The sequence below is a fragment of the Oncorhynchus tshawytscha genome, linkage group LG16 (assembly GCF_018296145.1).
Source record: "Oncorhynchus tshawytscha isolate Ot180627B linkage group LG16, Otsh_v2.0, whole genome shotgun sequence".
Classification (NCBI taxonomy): domain Eukaryota; kingdom Metazoa; phylum Chordata; class Actinopteri; order Salmoniformes; family Salmonidae; genus Oncorhynchus; species Oncorhynchus tshawytscha.
Window position 1 is genome coordinate 734,797 of NC_056444.1, and position 19,553 is coordinate 754,349.

Below are 19,553 nucleotides of genomic sequence, written 5' to 3' on the forward strand. Positions count from 1 at the left end.
GACCGGTGTGGCGGTGCGGAGGGTGTTGGCTGGTTGGGCTGAAGGGCAGGGCGCATACTTCGTACTGGTTATGCTGTAGACTACCGGCTACTTTGCGCACTGTCTGTCTGGATCTAATCGGCAGCCGAAAGTGCCCAACGCTTTCTATCGCCGCTTTGCTATTTGTCCATAGAGACACTTGGATTTGTACGTGCGCGTCATTTCTGACCTGTGGAGTGATTTTACGCACAGGCAATTTGGGACTGATCTTATCGAATCCGAATGGAATCAAACGGCAAAGCGGGAAAACATGGTAGGTTGAGCTGCAGATATATGGACTATTGTGTGATATCTGTTCATATTTAGAGAACCTTCTTTTTTATGCTCTACTACCCGAACCACTGCAACATCCGTTTGATTCCATTCCTCAATGGGCGTTGTGACCAGTAATGCTTGAGTGGAATGTGATTTGTTTGTCTGATTTTGTTGTCATGCGTCTTGTATAGGGCTGACTGACTGAGATTGTTGTCCTGCTTCTTGTGTAGGGCTGACTGACTGACTGAGATTGTTGTCCTGAGTCTTGTATAGGGCTGATTGACTGAGATTGTTGTCCTGAGTCTTGTGTAGGGCTGATTGACTGAGATTGTTGTCCTGCCTCTAGTGTAGGGCTGATTGACTGAGATTGTTGTCCTGCCTCTAGTGTAGGGCTTATTGACTGAGGTTGTTGTCCTGCGTCTTGTATAGGGCTGATTGACTGAGATTGTTGTCCTGAGTCTTGTATAGGGCTGATTGACAGATTGTTGTCCTGCCTCTAGTGTAGGGCTGATTGACTGAGATTGTTGTCCTGCGTCTTGTATAGGGCTGATTGACTGAGATTGTTGTCCTGCGTCTTGTATAGGGCTGATTGACTGAGATTGTTGTCCTGAGTCTTGTATAGGGCTGATTGACTGAGATTGTTGTCCTGCCTCTAGTGTAGGGCTGATTGACTGAGAGTGTTGTCCTGCGTCTTGTGTAGGGCAGGTGTTAAACCAAGGATAAAGTAATGGTCGTTATTGTCCTAGGAAGAATAAGTAGAATAAATACTTAACATTTGGAATTAACAATGTGGTTTATTGATGAGCAACAACATGTTTGTGTGCAGCCAGATCAGATGTTATTATGTCTGGAGGCAGGCAGAGAGAGGCAGCCAACCAGGGAGCAGGTAGATAGAGGCAGCCAACCAAATCAAATCAAATTTTATTTGTCACATACACATGGTTAGCATGGAGCAGGCAGAGAGAGGCAGCCAACCAGGGAGCAGGCAGAGAGAGGCAGCCAACCAGGGAGCAGGCAGAGAGAGGCAGCCAACCAGGGAGAATACATCCCAGGAGCCAACTCCTTCCTTCTGTGAATGATAAGTGAAAGGGTAGCCAATGCACCTTAGGCGTTGTTGTATGCTGGATAGGCTGCAACTTGCTGTATCTGACTGCAATTAACTGTGGCCACAGTCATTGATATACCCCTTGATTTTGTCTTACCTTATCCTAACCAAAAAAAGTACAATCATTTAACTCCAATTTACACTTAAATTAACGAGGAAGGACAGAGCAGTAATTAACAGATACTACTTAACATTTGAACTATGTCCAACTGACTCACCACCAGGGTTGGGTAGCTTACTTTCTAAATGTAATCCATTACAGTTACTAGTTACCTGTCCAACATTTGTAACTATGTAACTTTTGGATTACCCAAACTCAGAAAAGTAATTGGATTACTTTCAGCTACTTTTAGATTTCTTTCCCCTTAAGAGGCATGAGAAGAATACAAAAATGTACAGTGCCTTCGGAAAGTATTCAGACCCCTTGACTCTTTCTATATTTTCATACGTTACAGATACATTACACACAATACCCCATAACCCACTGGAAATATCACATTTACATAATTATTCAGACCATTTACTCAGTACTTTGTTGAAGCACCTTTGGCAGCGATTACAGCATTGACTCTTCTTGGGTATGACACTACAAGCTTGGCACATCTGTATTTGGAGAGTTTCTCCCATTCTTCTCTGCAGATACTCTCAAGTTCTGTCAGACTGGATGGGGAGCATTGCTATACAGCTTTTTTCAGGTCTCCAGAGATGTTTGATTGGGTTCAAGTCTGGGCTCTGGCTGGGCCACTCAAGGACATTGAGACTTGTCCTGAAGCCACTCCTGTGTTGTCTTGGTTGTGTGCTTAGGGTCGTTGTCCTATTGGAAGGTGAACCTTCGCCACAGTCTGAGGTCCTGAGCCCTCTGGAGCAGGTTTTCATCAAGGATCTCTATGTACTTTGCTCCGTTCATCTTTCCCTCGATCCTGACTAGTCTCCCAGTCCCTGCCACTGAAAAATATCCCCACAGCATGATGCTGCCACCCCCATGCTTCACCGTAGTGATGGTGCCAGGTTTCCTCCAGATGTGACGCTTAGAATTCAGGCCAAAGAGTTCAATCTTGGTTTCATCAGACCAGAGAATCTTGGTCTGAGTCCTTTAGGGTCTTTTGGCAAACTCCAAACTGGATTTCATGTGCCTTTTACTGAGGAGTTCCTCTCCACAGAGGAACTCCGGAGCTCTGTCAGAGTGACCATCAGGTTCTTGGTCACCTCCCTGACTAAGGCCCTTCTCCCCCGATTGCTCAGTTTGGCAGGGCGGCCAGCTCTAGGAAGAGTCTTGGTGGTTCCAAACTTCTTCAATTTAAGAATGATGGAGGCCACTGTGTTCTTGAGGACCTTCAATGCGGCTGACCTTTTTTGGTACCCTTCTACAGATCTGTGCCTCGACTCAACCCTGCCTCGAAGCTCTACGGACATTTCCTTCAACCTCATCGCTTGTTTTTTGCTCTGACATGCACTGTCAACTTTGGGACCTTATATAGACAGGTGTGTGCCTTTCCAAATCATGTCCAATCAAATGAATATACCACAGGTGGACTCCAATCAAGATGTAGAAACATCTCAAGGATGATCAATGAAAACAGGATGCACCTGAGCTCAATTTCAAGTCTCATAGCGAAGGGTCTGAATACTTATGTAAATAAGGTAATTATGTTTTTATTTTTAATACATTTGCAAACATTTCTAAAGACCTGTTTTTATTTGTCAAGCTCACTGACTGGGGTCTACCTTACAATAACAGACCAATAACAGACCAGATCCTGACTGACTGGGGTCTACCATACGGGTGTCATCACAGATGATAATTTTTTTTAATGACTTATAATTAATGCGTATGTTACCCGTTATGACAGCGTGAACCTCCTTGCCATCCAAGTGAGAGGATACACCCACTGGGACACCACAGAGGATAAACCCACTGGGACACCACAGAGGATAAACCCACTGGGACACCACAGAGGATAAACCCACTGGGACACCACAGAGGATAAACCCACTGGGACACCACAGAGGATAAACCCACTGGGACACCACAGGATAAACCCACTGGGACACCACAGAGGATAAACCCACTGGGACACCACAGAGGATAAACCCACTGGGACACCACAGAGGATAAACCCACACCACAGAGGATAAACCCACTGGGACACCACAGAGGATAAACCCACTGGGACACCACAGAGGATAAACCCACTGGGACACCACAGAGGATAAACCCACTGGGACACCACAGAGGATAAACCCACTGGGACACCACAGAGGATAAACCCACTGGGACACCACATAGGATAAACCCACTGGGACACCACAGATGATAAACCCACTGGGACACCACAGAGGATAAACCCACTGGGACACCACAGAGGACAAACCCACTGGGACACCACAGAGGACAAACCCACAGGGGCACCACAGAGGACAAACCCACTGGGACACCACAGAGGACAAACCCACTGGGACACCACAGAGGACAAACCCACTGGGACACCACAGAGGACAAACCCACTGGGACACCACAGAGGACAAACCCACTGGGACACCACAGAGGATAAACCCACTGGGACACCACAGAGGATGAACCCACTGGGACACCACAGAGGATGAACCCACTGGGACACCACAGAGGATGAACCCACTGGGACACCACAGAGGATGAACCCACTGGGACACCACAGAGGATGAACCCACTGGGACACCACAGAGGATAAACCCACTGGGACACCACAGGGATAAACCCACTGGGACACCACAGAGGATAAACCCACTGGGACACCACAGAGGATAAACCCACTGGGACACCCCTCTGGGACAGAGGATAAACCCACTGGGACACCACAGAGGATAAACCCACTGGGACACCCCCACTGGGACACCACAGAGGATGAACCCACTGGGACACCACAGAGGATAAACCCACTGGGACACCACAGAGGATAAACCCACTGGGACACCACAGAGGATAAACCCACTGGGACACCACAGAGGGATAAACCCACTGGGACACCACAGAGGATAAACCCACTGGGACACCACAGAGGATAAACCCACTGGGACACCACAGAGGATAAACCCACTGGGACACCACAGAGGATAAACCCACTGGGACACCACAGAGGATGAACCCACTGGGACACCACAGAGGATGAACCCACTGGGACACCACAGAGGATGAACCCACTGGGACACCACAGAGGATGAACCCACTGGGACACCACAGAGGATAAACCCACTGGGACACCACAGAGGATAAACCCACTGGGACACCACAGAGGATAAACCCACTGGGACACCACAGAGGATAAACCCACTGGGACACCACAGAGGATAAACCCACTGGGACACCACAGAGGATAAACCCACTGGGACACCACAGAGGACATATAGTATCTGCAGAAGTACAATGTAATTACTATGTGTTACACACGATTGAGCTAGTTAAAATGAAGTGTATATGGAGGGAAACTTGTAATCAATGTCTACCTACATAGTATGTTTCCTCCTGTATATACAGTGACCATACAAAACATTAGGAACATGACATAGACTGACCAGGTGAAACCTATGATCCCTTATTGATGTCACTTGTTAAATCCACTTCAATCAGTGTAGATGAAGTGGAGACAGGTTAAAGAAGGATTTGTGAGACAAATGAGGCATGGATTGTGGGCCATTCAGAAGGTGAATGGGTAAGACAAAATATTGAAGTGCCTTTGAACGGGGTATGGTAGTCGGTGGAAGGCAGACCGGTTTGAGTATGTCAAGATCTGCAACGCCGCTGGGTTCTTCACACTCAACTGTTTCCCATGTGTATCAAAAATCGTCCACCACCCAAAGGACATCCAGGAAACTTGACGCAACTGTGGGAAGCATTCGAGTCAACATGAGCCAGCATCCCTGTGGAAAACTTTCGACACTTTGTAGAGTCCATTCCCCAACGAATTGAGGCCGCTCTAAGGACTTTAGTCAACTTTATCGCAACGTGAAAATACCTTACATTTCCTACAAAACTATATGGATTTTTATTATTTGGTTAATAACTGTATTAATTAGAATTAACAAAGATATATTGGCCTACTCCATAACATAAAATAACTATTTTAATAGTAGTGACTCAAATCTGCAGCCTATAGTCTGGTGAGCAGCCTAGCTAGCTAGATAGCTAATTATGAGAAAACGAGATCGTCATTCTCTACCCTTTTTAACATTACAAGTAGCAAAGGAAATCAACCATGTCTGTTTCTTCTTTATCTGTTTCTTTGTAAGCATTGTCCCATCCTGGAGTCTGAGACCTTGTGGGAGTCTGTGGGAGTGAAGAAGAATATACAACAATTAGCTTACTAGCTAGCTATCATTAGAGAAGGTATAGAAACCTTTCTCCAATATACACTAAAGTATGTGGACACTTGCTCGTCGAACATCTCATTCTGAAATCATGGGCATTAATATGGAGTTAGTCCCCATTTTCTGCTAGAACAGCCTCCACTCTTCTGGGAAGGAAGGCTTTTCACTAGATGTTAGAGCATTGCTGCGGGGACTTGCTTCCGTTCAGCCACAAGAGCATTAGCGAGGTCGGGCACTGATGTTGGGCGATTAGGCCTGGCTCGGAGTCGGCGTTCAAATTCATCCCAAAGGTGTTTGATGGGGTTGAGGTCAGGGTTCTGTGCAGGCCAGTGAAGTTCTTCCACACCAATCTCGACAAATAATTTCTGTGTGGGCCTCCCTTTGTGCAAGGGGGCATTGTCATGCTGAAACAGGAAAGGGCCTTCCCCCAGACTGTTGCCAAAAAGTTGGAAGCACAGAATTGTCTAGAATGTCATTATGTGCTGTAGCGTTAAGATTTCCATTCACTGGATCTAAGGGGCCCGAACCATGAAAAACAGCCCCAGACCATTAGTCCTCCTCCACCAAACTTTACAGTTGGCACTGTGCATTGGGGCAGCTAGCGTTATCCTGGGATCCACCAAACCCAGATTGGTGAAGCGTGATTCATCACTCCAGAGAACGTGTTTCAACTGCTCCAGAGTCCAATGGTAGTGAGCTTTACTTCTCTCCTGCCGACGTTTGGCATTTACGCATGGTGATCTTAGGTTTGTGTGCGGCTGCTCGGCCATGGAAACACATTTCATGAAGCTCCAGACAAACAGTTCTTGTGCTGACGTTGCTACCAGAGGCAGTTTGGAACTCGGTGGTGAGTCTTGCAACCAAAGACAGATGATTTTTACGTACTATGTGCTTCAGCACTCATCGGTCTCGTTCTGTGAGCTTGTGTGGCCTACCATTTCACTGCTGAGCCTTTGTTGCTCCTAGACATTTCCACTTCACAATAACATTTGATGAACTGACTTGTTGGAAAGGTGGCATCCTATGACATCTGGACAAGAGGAATACCTATGTAAGAATGCAGTTCATTGACTATAGCTCAGCATTCAACACCATAGTACCCTCCAAGCTCATCATCAATCTACACACAATATCCCATAATAACAAAGCAGAAACAAATCTTTATAAATGTTGCAAATTGATATAAAAAAACTCATATCACATTTACGTAGGTATTCAGACCCTTTACTCAGTACTTTGTTGAAGCACCTTTGGCAGCGATTACAGCCTTGAGTCTTCTTGGGTGTGATGCTACAAGCTTTGCACAACTCTATTTGGAGTTTCTCCCATTCTTCTCAATATCTGTCAGGTTGGATGGGGAGCGTTGCTGCACAGCTATTTTCAGGTCTCTCCAGAGATGTTCAAGTCCTGGCTTTGGCTTCTTTTTTTTCACCAGGTAGGCTAGTTGAGAACAAGTTCTGGCCAAGATAAAGCATAGCAATTCGACACATACAACAACACAGAGTTACACGTGGAATAAACAAAACATTCAGTTAATAATACAGTAGAACAAAAGAAAACAAAAAGTCTATATACAGTGAGTGCAAATGAGGTAAGTTAAGGCAATAAATAGGCCATGGTGGCGAAGTAACTACAATATAATAATTAAACACTGGAATGGTAGATGTGCAGAAGATGAATGTGCAGGTAGAGATACTGGGGTGCAAAGGAGCAAAATAAATAAATAAATACAGTATGGGGATGATAGGTAGATAGATAGATGGGCTGTTTACAGATGGGCTATGTACAGATGCAGTGGTCTGTGAGCTGCTCTGACAGCTGGTGCTTAAAGCTAGTGAGGGAGATGTGAGTCTCTAGCTTCAGAGATTTTTGCAGTTTGTTCCAGTCATTGGCATTAGAGAACTGGAAGGAAATACGACCAAAGGAGGAATTGGCTTTGGGGGTGACCAGTGCTGCTGGAGCGCGTGCTACGAGTGGGTGCTGCTATGGTGACCAGTGAGCTGAGATAAGGCGGGGCTTTACCTAGCAGAGGCTTGTAGATAACCTGTAGCCAGTGGGTTTGGCGACGAGTATGAAGCGAGGGCCAACCAACGAGAGCGTACAGGTCGCAATGGTGGGTAGTATATAGGGATTTGGTGATAAAACAGATGGCACTGTGATAGACTGCATCCAGTTTGTTGAGTAGAGTGCTGGAGGCTATTTTATAGATTACATCGCTGAAGTCGAGGATCGGTAGGATGGTCAGTTTTACGAGGGTATGTTTGGCAGCATGAGTGAAGGATGCTTTGGTGCGATATAGGAAGCCGATTCTAGATGTAATTTTGGATTGGAGATGCTTAATGTGAGTCTGGAAAGAGAGTTTACAGTCTAACCAGACACCCAGGTATTTGTAGTTGTCCACGTATTCTAAGTCAGAGCCGTCCAGAGTAGAGGTCGACCAATTAAATCGGAATGGCCGATTAATTAGGGCCGATATCAAGTTTTCATAACAATCGGAAATCTGTATTTTTGGGCACCGATTGGTATTTTTTTAATATATATATTTTTATATACCTTTATTTAACTAGGCAAGTCAGTTAAGAACACATTCTTATTTTCAATGACTGCCTAGGAACGGTGGGTTAACTGCCTTGTTCAGGGGCAGAACGACAGATTTTCACCTTGTCAGCTCGGGGGATTCAATCTTGCAACCTTACAGTTAACTAGTCCAACGCAATAACGACCTGCCGCTCTCTCGTTGCACTCCACAAGGAGACTGCCTATTACACGAATGCAGTAAGCCAAGGTAAGTTGCTAGCTAGCATTAAATTTATCTTATAAAAAACAATCAATCATAATCACTAGTTAACTACACATGGTTGATTATATTACTAGATATTATCTAACGTGTCCTGCGTTGCATATAATCTGACTAAGCATACAAGCATACAAGTATCTAAGTATCTGACATTCATTCAAACAGCACTTTCGTGCGTTTTGTTAGCAGCTCTTCGTTGTGTTTCAAGCTTTGCGCTGTTTATGACTTCAAGCCTATCAACTCCTGAGATGAGGCTGGTGTAACCGAAGTGAAATGGCTAGCTAGTTAGTGCGCGCTAATAGCGTTTCAAACGTCACTCGCTCTGAGCCTTCTAGTAGTTGTTTCCCTTGCTCTGCATGGGTAACGTTGCTTCGATGGTGGCTGTTGTCGTTGTCCAGGGAGGAGCCAATGAGAGGGACGGAAGCTATACTTTTACACTAGCAATACTAAAGTGCCTATAAGAACATCTAATAGTCAAAGGTTAATGAAATACAAATGGTATAGAGGGAAATAGTCCTATAATTCCTATAATAACTACAACCTAAAACTTCTTACCTGGGAATATTGAAGACTCATGTTAAAAGGAACCACCGGCTTTCATGTTCTGAGCAAGGACTTAAACGTTATCTTTCTTACATAGCACATATTGCACTTTTACTTTCTTCTCCAACACTTAGTTTTTGCATTATTTAAACCAAATTGAACATGTTTCATTATTTACTTGAGGCTAAATTGATTTTATTGATGTATTATATTAAGTTGAAATAAGTGTTCATTCAGTATTGTTGTAATTGTCATTATTACAAATAAATAATTACAAATCGGCCGATTAATCGGTATCGGCTTTTTTGGTCCTCCAATAATCTGTATCAGCGTTGAAAAATCATAATCGGTCGACCTCTAGACCAGAGTAGTGATGCTGGATGGGCGAGCAGGTGCGGGCAGTGATCGATTGAATAGCATGCATTTAGTTTTACTTGCATTTAAGAGCAGTTGGAGGCCACGGAAGGAGAGTTGTATGGCATTGAAGCTCGTCTGGAGGTTAGTTAACACAGTGTCCAAAGAGGGGCCAGTAGTATACAGAATGGTGTCGTCTGCATAGAGGTTGATCAGAGAATCACCAGCAGCAAGAGCAACATCATTGATGTATACAGAGAAGAGAGTGGGCCCGAGAATTGAACCCTGTGGAGGTGTTCTTATTCTCCATGGACTTTACAGTGTCCTAGAACTTTTTGGAGTTAGTACTACAGGATGCAAATTTCTTGTCCACTCAAGGACATTGAGATTTGTTTCGAAGCCACTCCTGTGTTGTCTTGGCTGTGTCTTACTTGTTGTTTCAGTGTTATTACCCTGTAATAGAGACCCCTTAAAATGAAGCGTTATCATTATTTTTTGCAGTGTAGGGAACACGCCCTGTCCTCGCAGACCTGCGAATGTCATGACTTTTGAGCTTATTTTTGCAAATTTCTAAAGGAAGCATCGGTAGCATCGGGATATATTAGAGGAGAGAAGTGAAAGGTGTTCCTGATGTATTGTTCGCATAAATGTCTGAAAAGGACTAAATCAGAGGAGGTGTTCCAAGAGCACGCGAGAACAGGAGAATGGCAAACTCTTAGGTGTTACCTGTCTGTCGGCTTTCAGTGCAGTCTGTTATATTATTGCAAAGACATAGCATGGCAGTTGCTGAATACACAGGCTGGCGGTAGACAAAGTACTACTCCTGGATCTTCTTTTGGCAAGGGACACCACCGCCACCCATGCCTACAATTGTGATTGGAGCATTTTCTCGCAAGGAGTGTGCAGGAATGCCGCATCAAATCCTAAAATGGCTCAACAATGTAGAAAATTAGCTATGAAAATAGTATTGATAGTGGTGATATGAAGGCATGTCGTAATGACAAAATATCAGGATACATAGTATGAGCCTTTTTACTATTCCAAACATGAATCAGTCACATGGACGACATCAACATACAGTACATAGAATAAATAAACAAACAGTAGGGATGTATTTACATTTGAGTCATTTAGCAGACTCTTATCCAGAGCCACTACAGTAGTGAGTGCACACGTTCTCTTACCTTTTTCGTACTGGTCCCCTGTGGGAATCTAACCCACAACCCTGGTGTTGCAAGCGCCATTGTAACGGCTTTCTTCTATCTCCTCCTCGGACGAGGATGTGTAGCAAGGATCGGACCAAAATGCAGCGTGGCTATTGCAATCCATGTTTATTTAATAATAAACAAACACGAACTTTACAAAAACAATAAACGTAATGTGAAAACCGAAACAGCCTAAACTGGTGCAAACTAACACAGAGGACACTAAGGACAATCACCCACGACAACCTCAAAGAATATGGCTGCCTAAATATGGTTCCCAATCAGAGACAACGATAAACACCTGCCTCTGATTGAGAACCACTCCAGACAGCCATAGACTTTGCTAGATACCCCACTAAGCTACAATCCCAATACCAACACCAAAACCCCAAGACAAAACACACCACAATACAAAAACCCCATGCCACACCCTGGCCTGACCCAATACATGAAGATAAACACAAAATACTTTGACCAGGGCGTGACAGCCATGCTCTACGAACTGAGCCACACAGGACCACATGAAGTCCCAGTGAGACCAGATCTCTTTATATGACTCACTCTTTATCCAGTGTTAATCTGCTAAATTGTAATTATTCACTCCTTTGGCCTATTTATTGCCTACCTCCTCATGCCTTTTGCACACGATGTATATAGATTCCTTTTTTTCTATTATGTTATTGACTTGTTAATTGTTTACTCCGTGTGTAACTCTGTGTTGTCTGTTCACACTGCTATGCTTTATCTTTGCCAGGTCGCAGTTGCAAATGAGAACTTGTTCTCAACTAGCCTACCTGGTTAAATAAAGGTGAAATAAAATAATAACATTTACACAGGAAGTCCCATGGAAACTAGATCTCTTTATTTACACAGGAAGTCCCAGTGAGACCATGTGTCTTTTTATTTACACAGGAAGTGTGTAAATGTGTCTTTATTTATACAGGAAGTCAGGAAGTCCCATTGAGACCATGTGTCTTTTTTTACATAGGAAGTCCCATTGAGACCATGTGTCTTTATTTACATAGAAAGTCCCATTGAGACCATGTGTCTTTTGCATGGGAGCCCAGCTCATCTAAATCTTCAATAAAGGTTGGATGTCCTTTCAGTCCCAGTTACAATATGCCTATAGGGTGTCTTTATACTGTAACTGTTGTAAACAATGTTTAGACGACTGTGGTGTGGCTGTTGAGCTCCCAGAATGCAATATGTGATTGTTATGGAGCTGTTTAATCATCAAGGGAGCACTTTGTAAACTCTGTCTGGCACAAAACACTAGGACGTTGTAAAACTTTTCAACTTTTCACAGTAACATCTACATCTGGTTTGGCGTTGGGGTTAGAATGTGGAATGCTTTATTTTCCCTCCAACACTTGTCAGGAAAATACACTCATCTCTGCAGTGCTGCTGGTCAGCCTGTGGTTCATATAGAAACAGCCAACAGATCAACTATGAGAACACTGGCTTACATCTAAGGGTTCTTCATGTTGCTGTTACTGACAGGTTTTTCTATATTTGCTGAATTTCTCTTTTTCCTGCAAACATTCTTTGTTGAAGAAAATGAAAAATGTTTTATGAAGATGTAAAACATCTTTGCCACAGTCCTCTCTTTCCTTCCACCACCCTGCAGTCCTCTCTTTCCTACCACCACCCTGCAGTCCTCTCTTTCCTACCACCACCCTGCAGTCCTCTCTTTCCTTCCACCACCCTGCAGTCCTCTCTTTCCTTCCACCACCCTGCAGTCCTCTCTTTCCTTCCACCACCCTGCAGTCCTCTCTTTCCTTCCACCACCCTGCAGTCCTCTCTTTCCTTCCACCACCCTGCAGTCCTCTCTTTCCTACCACCACCCTGCAGTCCTCTCTTTCCTACCACCACCCTGCAGTCCTCTCTTTCCTTCCACCACCCTGCAGTCCTCTCTTTCCTTCCACCACCTTGCAGTCCTCTCTTTCCTACCACCACCCTGCAGTCCTCTCTTTCCTTCCACCACCCTGCAGTCCTCTCTTTCCTACCACCACCCTGCAGTCCTCTCTTTCCTTCCACCACCCTGCAGTCCTCTCTTTCCTTCCACCACCCTGCAGTCCTCTCTTTCCTACCACCACCTTGCAGTCCTCTCTTTCCTACCACCACCTTGCAGTCCTCTCTTTCCTACCACCCTGCAGTCCTCTCTTTCCTACCACCACCCTGCAGTCCTCTCTTTCCTTCCACCACCCTGCAGTCCTCTCTTTCCTTCCTTCCACCACCCTGCAGTCCTCTCTTTCCTTCCTACCACCCTGCAGTCCTCTCTTTCCTACCACCACCCTGCAGTCCTCTTTCCTTCCACCACCCTGCAGTCCTCTCTTTCCTACCACCACCCTGCAGTCCTCTCTTTCCTTCCACCACCCTGCAGTCCTCTCTTTCCTACCACCACCTTGCAGTCCTCTCTTTCCTACCACCACCTTGCAGTCCTCTCTTTCCTACCACCCTGCAGTCCTCTCTTTCCTACCACCACCCTGCAGTCCTCTCTTTCCTTCCACCACCCTGCAGTCCTCTCTTTCCTTCCACCACCCTGCAGTCCTCTCTTTCCTACCACCCCCTGCAGTCCTCTCTTTCCTTCCACCACCCTGCAGTCCTCTCTTTCCTTCCACCACCCTGCAGTCCTCTCTTTCCTACCACCACCTTGCAGTCCTCTCTTTCCTACCACCACCCTGCAGTCCTCTCTTTCCTACCACCACCTTGCAGTCCTCTCTTTCCTACCACCACCCTGCAGTCCTCTCTTTCCTACCACCCTGCAGTCCTCTCTTTCCTACCACCACCTTGCAGTCCTCTCTTTCCTACCACCACCCTGCAGTCCTCTCTTTCCTACCACCCTGCAGTCCTCTCTTTCCTACCACCACCCTGCAGTCCTCTCTTTCCTTCCACCACCCTGCAGTCCTCTCTTTCCTACCACCACCCTGCAGTCCTCTCTTTCCTTCCACCACCCTGCAGTCCTCTCTTTCCTTCCACCACCCTGCAGTCCTCTCTTTCCTACCACCACCTTGCAGTCCTCTCTTTCCTACCACCACCTTGCAGTCCTCTCTTTCCTACCACCCTGCAGTCCTCTCTTTCCTACCACCACCCTGCAGTCCTCTCTTTCCTTCCACCACCCTGCAGTCCTCTCTTTCCTACCACCACCTTGCAGTCCTCTCTTTCCTACCACCACCCTGCAGTCCTCTCTTTCCTACCACCACCTTGCAGTCCTCTCTTTCCTACCACCACCCTGCAGTCCTCTCTTTCCTACCACCACCCTGCAGTCCTCTCTTTCCTTCCACCACCCTGCAGTCCTCTCTTTCCTACCACCACCTTGCAGTCCTCTCTTTCCTTCCACCACATTGCAGTCCTCTCTTTCCTTCCACCACCCTGCAGTCCTCTCTTTCCTTCCACCACCCTGCAGTCCTCTCTTTCCTACCACCACCTTGCAGTCCTCTCTTTCCTTCCACCACCCTGCAGTCCTCTCTTTCCTACCACCACCTTGCAGTCCTCTCTTTCCTTCCACCACCCTGCAGTCCTCTCTTTCCTACCACCACCCTGCAGTCCTCTCTTTCCTACCACCACCCTGCAGTCCTCTCTTTCCTACCACCACCCTGCAGTCCTCTCTTTCCTTCCACCACCCTGCAGTCCTCTCTTTCCTACCACCACCCTGCAGTCCTCTCTTTCCTTCCACCACCCTGCAGTCCTCTCTTTCCTTCCACCACCCTGCAGTCCTCTCTTCAAATCAAATCAAATCAAATTTTATTTGTCACATACACATGGTTAGCAGATGTTAATGCGAGTGTAGCGAAATGCTTGTGATTCTAGTTCCGACAATGCAGTAATAACGAGCAGGTAATCTAACTAACAATTCCAAAAAAAAAACTACTGTCATACACAGTGTAAGGGGATAAAGAATATGTACATAAGGATATATGAATGAGTGATGGTACAGAGCAGCATAGGCAAGATACAGTAGATGATATCGAGTACAGTATATACATATGAGATAAGTATGTAAACCAAGTGGCATAGTTAAAGTGGCTAGTGATACATGTATTACATAAGGATGCAGTCGATGATATAGAGTACAGTATCAACGTATGCATATGAGATGAACAATGTAGGGTAAGTAACATTATATAAGGTAGCATTGTTTAAAGTGGCTAGTGATATATTTACATCATTTCCCATCAATTCCCATGATTAAAGTGGCTGGAGTAGAGTCAGTGTCATTGACAGTGTGTTGGCAGTAGCCACTCAATGTTAGTGGTGGCTGTTTTTTCCTACAGTCTGATGGCCTTGAGATAGAAGCTGTTTTTCAGTCTCTCGGTCCCAGCTTTGATGCACCTGTACTGACCTCGCCTTCTGGATGACAGCGGGGTGAACAGGCAGTGGCTCGGGTGGTTGATGTCCTTGATGATCTTTATGGCCTTCCTGTAGCATCGGGTGGTGTAGGTGTCCTGGAGGGCAGGTAGTTTGCCCCCGGTGATGCGTTGTGCAGACCTCACTACCCTCTGGAGAGCCTTACGGTTGAGGGCGGTGCAGTTGCCATACCAGGCGGTGATACAGCCCGCCAGGATGCTCTCGATTGTGCATCTGTAGAAGTTTGTGAGTGCTTGACAAGCCGAATTTCTTCAGCCTCCTGAGGTTGAAGAGGCGCTGCTGCGCCTTCCTCACGATGCTGTCTGTGTGAGTGGACCAATTCAGTTTGTCTGTGATGTGTATGCCGAGGAACTTAAAACTTGCTACCCTCTCCACTACTGTTCCATCGATGTGGATGGGGGTGTTCCTCTGCTGTTTCCTGAAGTCCACAATCATCTCCTTAGTTTTGTTGACGTTGAGTGTGAGGTTATTTTCCTGACACCACACTCCGAGGGCCCTCACCTCCTCCCTGTAGGCCGTCTCGTCGTTGTTGGTAATCAAGCCTACCACTGTTGTGTCAGTCCGCAAACTTGATGATTGAGTTGGAGGCGTGCATGGCCACGCAGTCGTGGGTGAACAGGGAGTACAGGAGAGGGCTCACCACCCTTGTGGGGCCCCAGTGTTGAGGATCAGCGGGGAGGAGATGTTGTTGCCTACCCTCACCACCTGGGGGCAGTCCGTCAGGAAGTCCAGTACCCAGTTGCACAGGGCGGGGTCGAGACCCAGGGTCTCGAGCTTGATGACGAGCTTGGAGGGTACTATGGTGTTGAATGCCGAGCTGTAGTCGATGAACAGCATTCTCACATAGGTATTCCTCTTGTCCAGATGGGTTAGGGCAGTGTGCAGGTGGTTGAGATTGCATCGTCTGTGGACCTATTTGGGCGGTAAGCAAATTGGAGTGGGTCAAGGGTGTCAGGTAGGGTGGAGGTGATATGGTCCTTGACTAGTCTCTCAAAGCACTTCATGATGACGGATGTGAGTGCTACGGGCGGTAGTCGTTTAGCTCAGTTACCTTAGCTTTCTTGGGAACAGGAACAATGGTGGCCCTCTTGAAGCATGTGGGAACAGCAGACTGGTATAGGGATTGATTGAATATGTCCGTAAACACACCGGCCAGCTGGTCTGCGCATGCTCTGAGGGCGCGGCTGGGGATGCCGTCTGGGCCTGCAGCCTTGCGGGGTTAACACGTTTAAATGTCTTACTCACTTCGGCTGCAGTGAAGGAGAGACCGCATGTTTCCGTTGCAGGCCGTGTCAGTGGCACTGTATTGTCCTCAAAGCGGGCAAAAGTTATTTAGTCTGCCTGGGAGCAAGACATCCTGGTCCGTGACTGGGCTGGGCTTTCCTACCACCACCCTGCAGTCCTCTCTTTCCTACCACCACCCTGCAGTCCTCTCTTTCCTTCCACCACCCTGCAGTCCTCTCTTTCCTACCACCACCCTGCAGTCCTCTCTTTCCTACCACCACCCTGCAGTCCTCTCTTTCCTTCCACCACCTTCCACTGTAGCGCTCTCAGGTTGGGCTGTTCAGGTTGGGCTGTTCAGGTTGGGCTGTGTTCACGTTGGGCCGTGTTCACGTTGGGCCGTGTTCACGTTGGGCCGTGTTCACGTTGGGCCGTGTTCACGTTGGGCCGTGTTCACGTTGGGCCGTGTTCACGTTGGGCCCAGTGTTCACGTTGGGCCGTGTTCACGTTGGGCCGTGTTCACGTTGACCCGTGTTCACGTTGACCCGTGTTCACGTTGACCCGTGTTCACGTGTGACCCGTGTTCACGTTGACCCGTGTTCACGTTGACGCGTGTTCACGTTGACCCGTGTTCACGTTGACCCGTGTTCACCCCGTGTTCACGTTGACCCGTGTTCACGTTGACCCGTGTTCACGTTGACCAGTGTTCACATTGACGCGTGTTCAAGTTGACCCGTGTTCATGTTGGGCTGTGTTCATGTTGACCCGTGTTCACGTTGACCCGGGTTCATGTTGACGCGTGTTCATGTTGGACCGTGTTCACATTGACCCGTGTTCACGTTGACCCGTGTTCACGTTGACGCGTGTTCATGTTGACCCGTGTTCACGTTGACCCGTGTTCATGTTGGGCTGTGTTCATGTTGACCCGTGTTCACGTTGACCCGTGTTCAGGTTGGGTTGTGTTCAGGTTGGGCTGCATTCATGTTGGGCTGTGTTCAGGTTGGGATATGTTCAGGGTAAGATGTGTTCAGGTTGGGCTGTGTGTATAAAAGGTGCCTTGTTTACATTATTTACAATAAAGCAGCAATCAGCAATTGAAACATTAACAGAGCGTGTACAAAGCTGAGGGCTGGAGAAAGGTAATCACTCTCAAATTCATAAACAAAGCTATGGATGCAAGGATTGACCATCCATGATATTACAGTAACAGGATCTTTTTAAACATGTTTTGAGGCTGTACAGTGTTTGTTTACATGTACTTTGTTTACAAATATTGGAGTAAAACAAGCTTATATTTTGGGTTCTCATGGAGTGTGACAGTTGAACTAAGCATTTATAAGGCATTTATAAGTTATATATTTCAGGAATCAATTGGTGTATATTTTTTATTTATAAGCTAAGAATGGATGTATAATTGTAGATTGCCCCTTTAAATGAGGGTTGTGAAGCCCCAGACTAGCCCAACCGTTACTACTGCAGATGTAAATACTGTTTTAATTAAAAATACTGCAATGTTTCATTACACCCAAACATGGGTACAGACACACGGACTGACTGACTGGCTGACTGACTGACCGACTAAATGACTGGCTGCCTGGATTACTGACCGACTGGCTGACTGACTGACTGACTGACCGACTAAACGACTGGCTGACTGACTGACCGACTAAACGACTGGCTGACTGGATGACTGACCGACTAAACGACTGGCTGCCTGGATTACTGACTGACTGGCTGACTGGATTACTGACCGACTGGCTGACTGACCGATTGGCTGACTGACTGACTGGCTGACTGACTGGCTGGCTGACTGGATTACTGACTGACTGGATTACTGACCGACTGGCTGACCGATTGACTGACTGGCTGACCGATTCACTGACTGGCTGACCGATTCACTGACTGGCTGGCTGATTGACTGGCCGACCGACCGTCTGGCTAACTGGCTGGCAGACTGACTGACTTTTATTAGCTGGTGTTTATATTGGTTAGAGGTCGGTATAGTGGATGGATAAAGAGTCTGTTTTTAAAGAGCATGTCTCTCTGAGTTTCCATGTCTCACTGGAAACGGATTAGTCAGCTTAAAGACAGGAACAGAAACTATCCACTGCTAAAAGTAAAGGAAAACCAATGGGAAATCCGTCCCATATAAACTGATCAGGTCATATTTACAATGGTAGTGGTTAGGATTGTGTTTATAATGGTAGAGGTTAGGATTGTGTTTATAATGGTAGAGGTTAGGATTGTGTTTGTAATGTTAGAGGTTAGGATTATGTTTATAATGGTAGAGGTTAGGATTGTGTTTATAATGGTAGAAGAACAGCTTCTATCTCAAGGCCATCAGACTGTTAAACAGCCACCACTAACATTGAGTGCCTGCTGCCAACACACTGACACTGACTCAACTCCAGCCACTTTAATAATGGGAATTGATGGGAAATGATGTAAATATATCACTAGCCACTTTAAACAATGCTACCGTATATAATGTTACTTACCCTACATTATTCATCTCATATGCATACGTATATACTGTACTCTATATCATCAACTGTATCCTTATGTAATACATGTATCACTAGCCACTTTAACTATGCCACTTTGTTTACATACTCATCTCATATGTATATACTGTACTCGATACCATCTACTGTATCTTGCCTATGCTGCTCTGTACCATCACTCATTCATATATCCTTATGTACATATTCTTTATCCCCTTACACTGTGTATAAGACAGTAGTTTTGGAATTGTTAGTTAGATTACTTGTTCGTTATTACTGCATTGTCGGAACTAGAAGCACAAGCATTTCGCTACACTCGCATTAACATCTGCTAACCATGTGTATGTGACAAATAAAATTTTATTTTATTTTATTTGATGATTTGAAGTTAGGATTGTGTTTATAATGGTAGAGGTTAGGATTGTGTGTATAATGGTAGAGGTTAGGATTGTGTTTATAATGGTAGTGGTTAGGATTGTGTTTATAATGGTAGAGGTTAGGATTGTGTTTATAATGGTAGTGGTTAGGATTGTGTTTATAATGGTAGTGGTTAGGATTGTGTGTATAATGGTAGAGGTTAGGATTGTGTTTATAATGGTAGAGGTTAGGATTGTGTTTATAATGGTAGAGGTTAGGATTGTGTTTATAATGGTAGAGGTTAGGATTGTGTTTATAATGGTAGAGGTTAGGATTATGTTTATAATGGTAGAGGTTAGGATTGTGTTTATAATGGTAGTGGTTAGGATTGTGTTTATAATGGTAGAGGTTAGGATTGTGTTTATAATGGTAGAGGTTAGGATTGTGTTTATAATGGTAGAGGT

The 19,553-nt window shown here is 45.8% G+C and overlaps 1 protein-coding gene across 3 annotated transcripts in view; it reads left to right on the plus strand.

Moving 5' to 3' along the window:
* Positions 1–16: 16 nt before the first annotated feature.
* LOC112235892 (1-phosphatidylinositol 4,5-bisphosphate phosphodiesterase delta-1) overlaps positions 17–19,553 on the plus strand; it is an 88,872-nt gene continuing 69,335 nt past the window's right edge. The window contains exon 1 of one of the 3 annotated variants that reach the window (XM_042298661.1): positions 17–292. In XM_042298661.1, the coding sequence (XP_042154595.1) occupies positions 262–292 (31 nt within the window). In that variant the 5' untranslated portion in view covers positions 17–261. The remainder of the gene's footprint in view (positions 293–19,553) is intronic. The other 2 variants (XM_042298659.1, XM_042298660.1) reach the window with 2 other exon arrangements.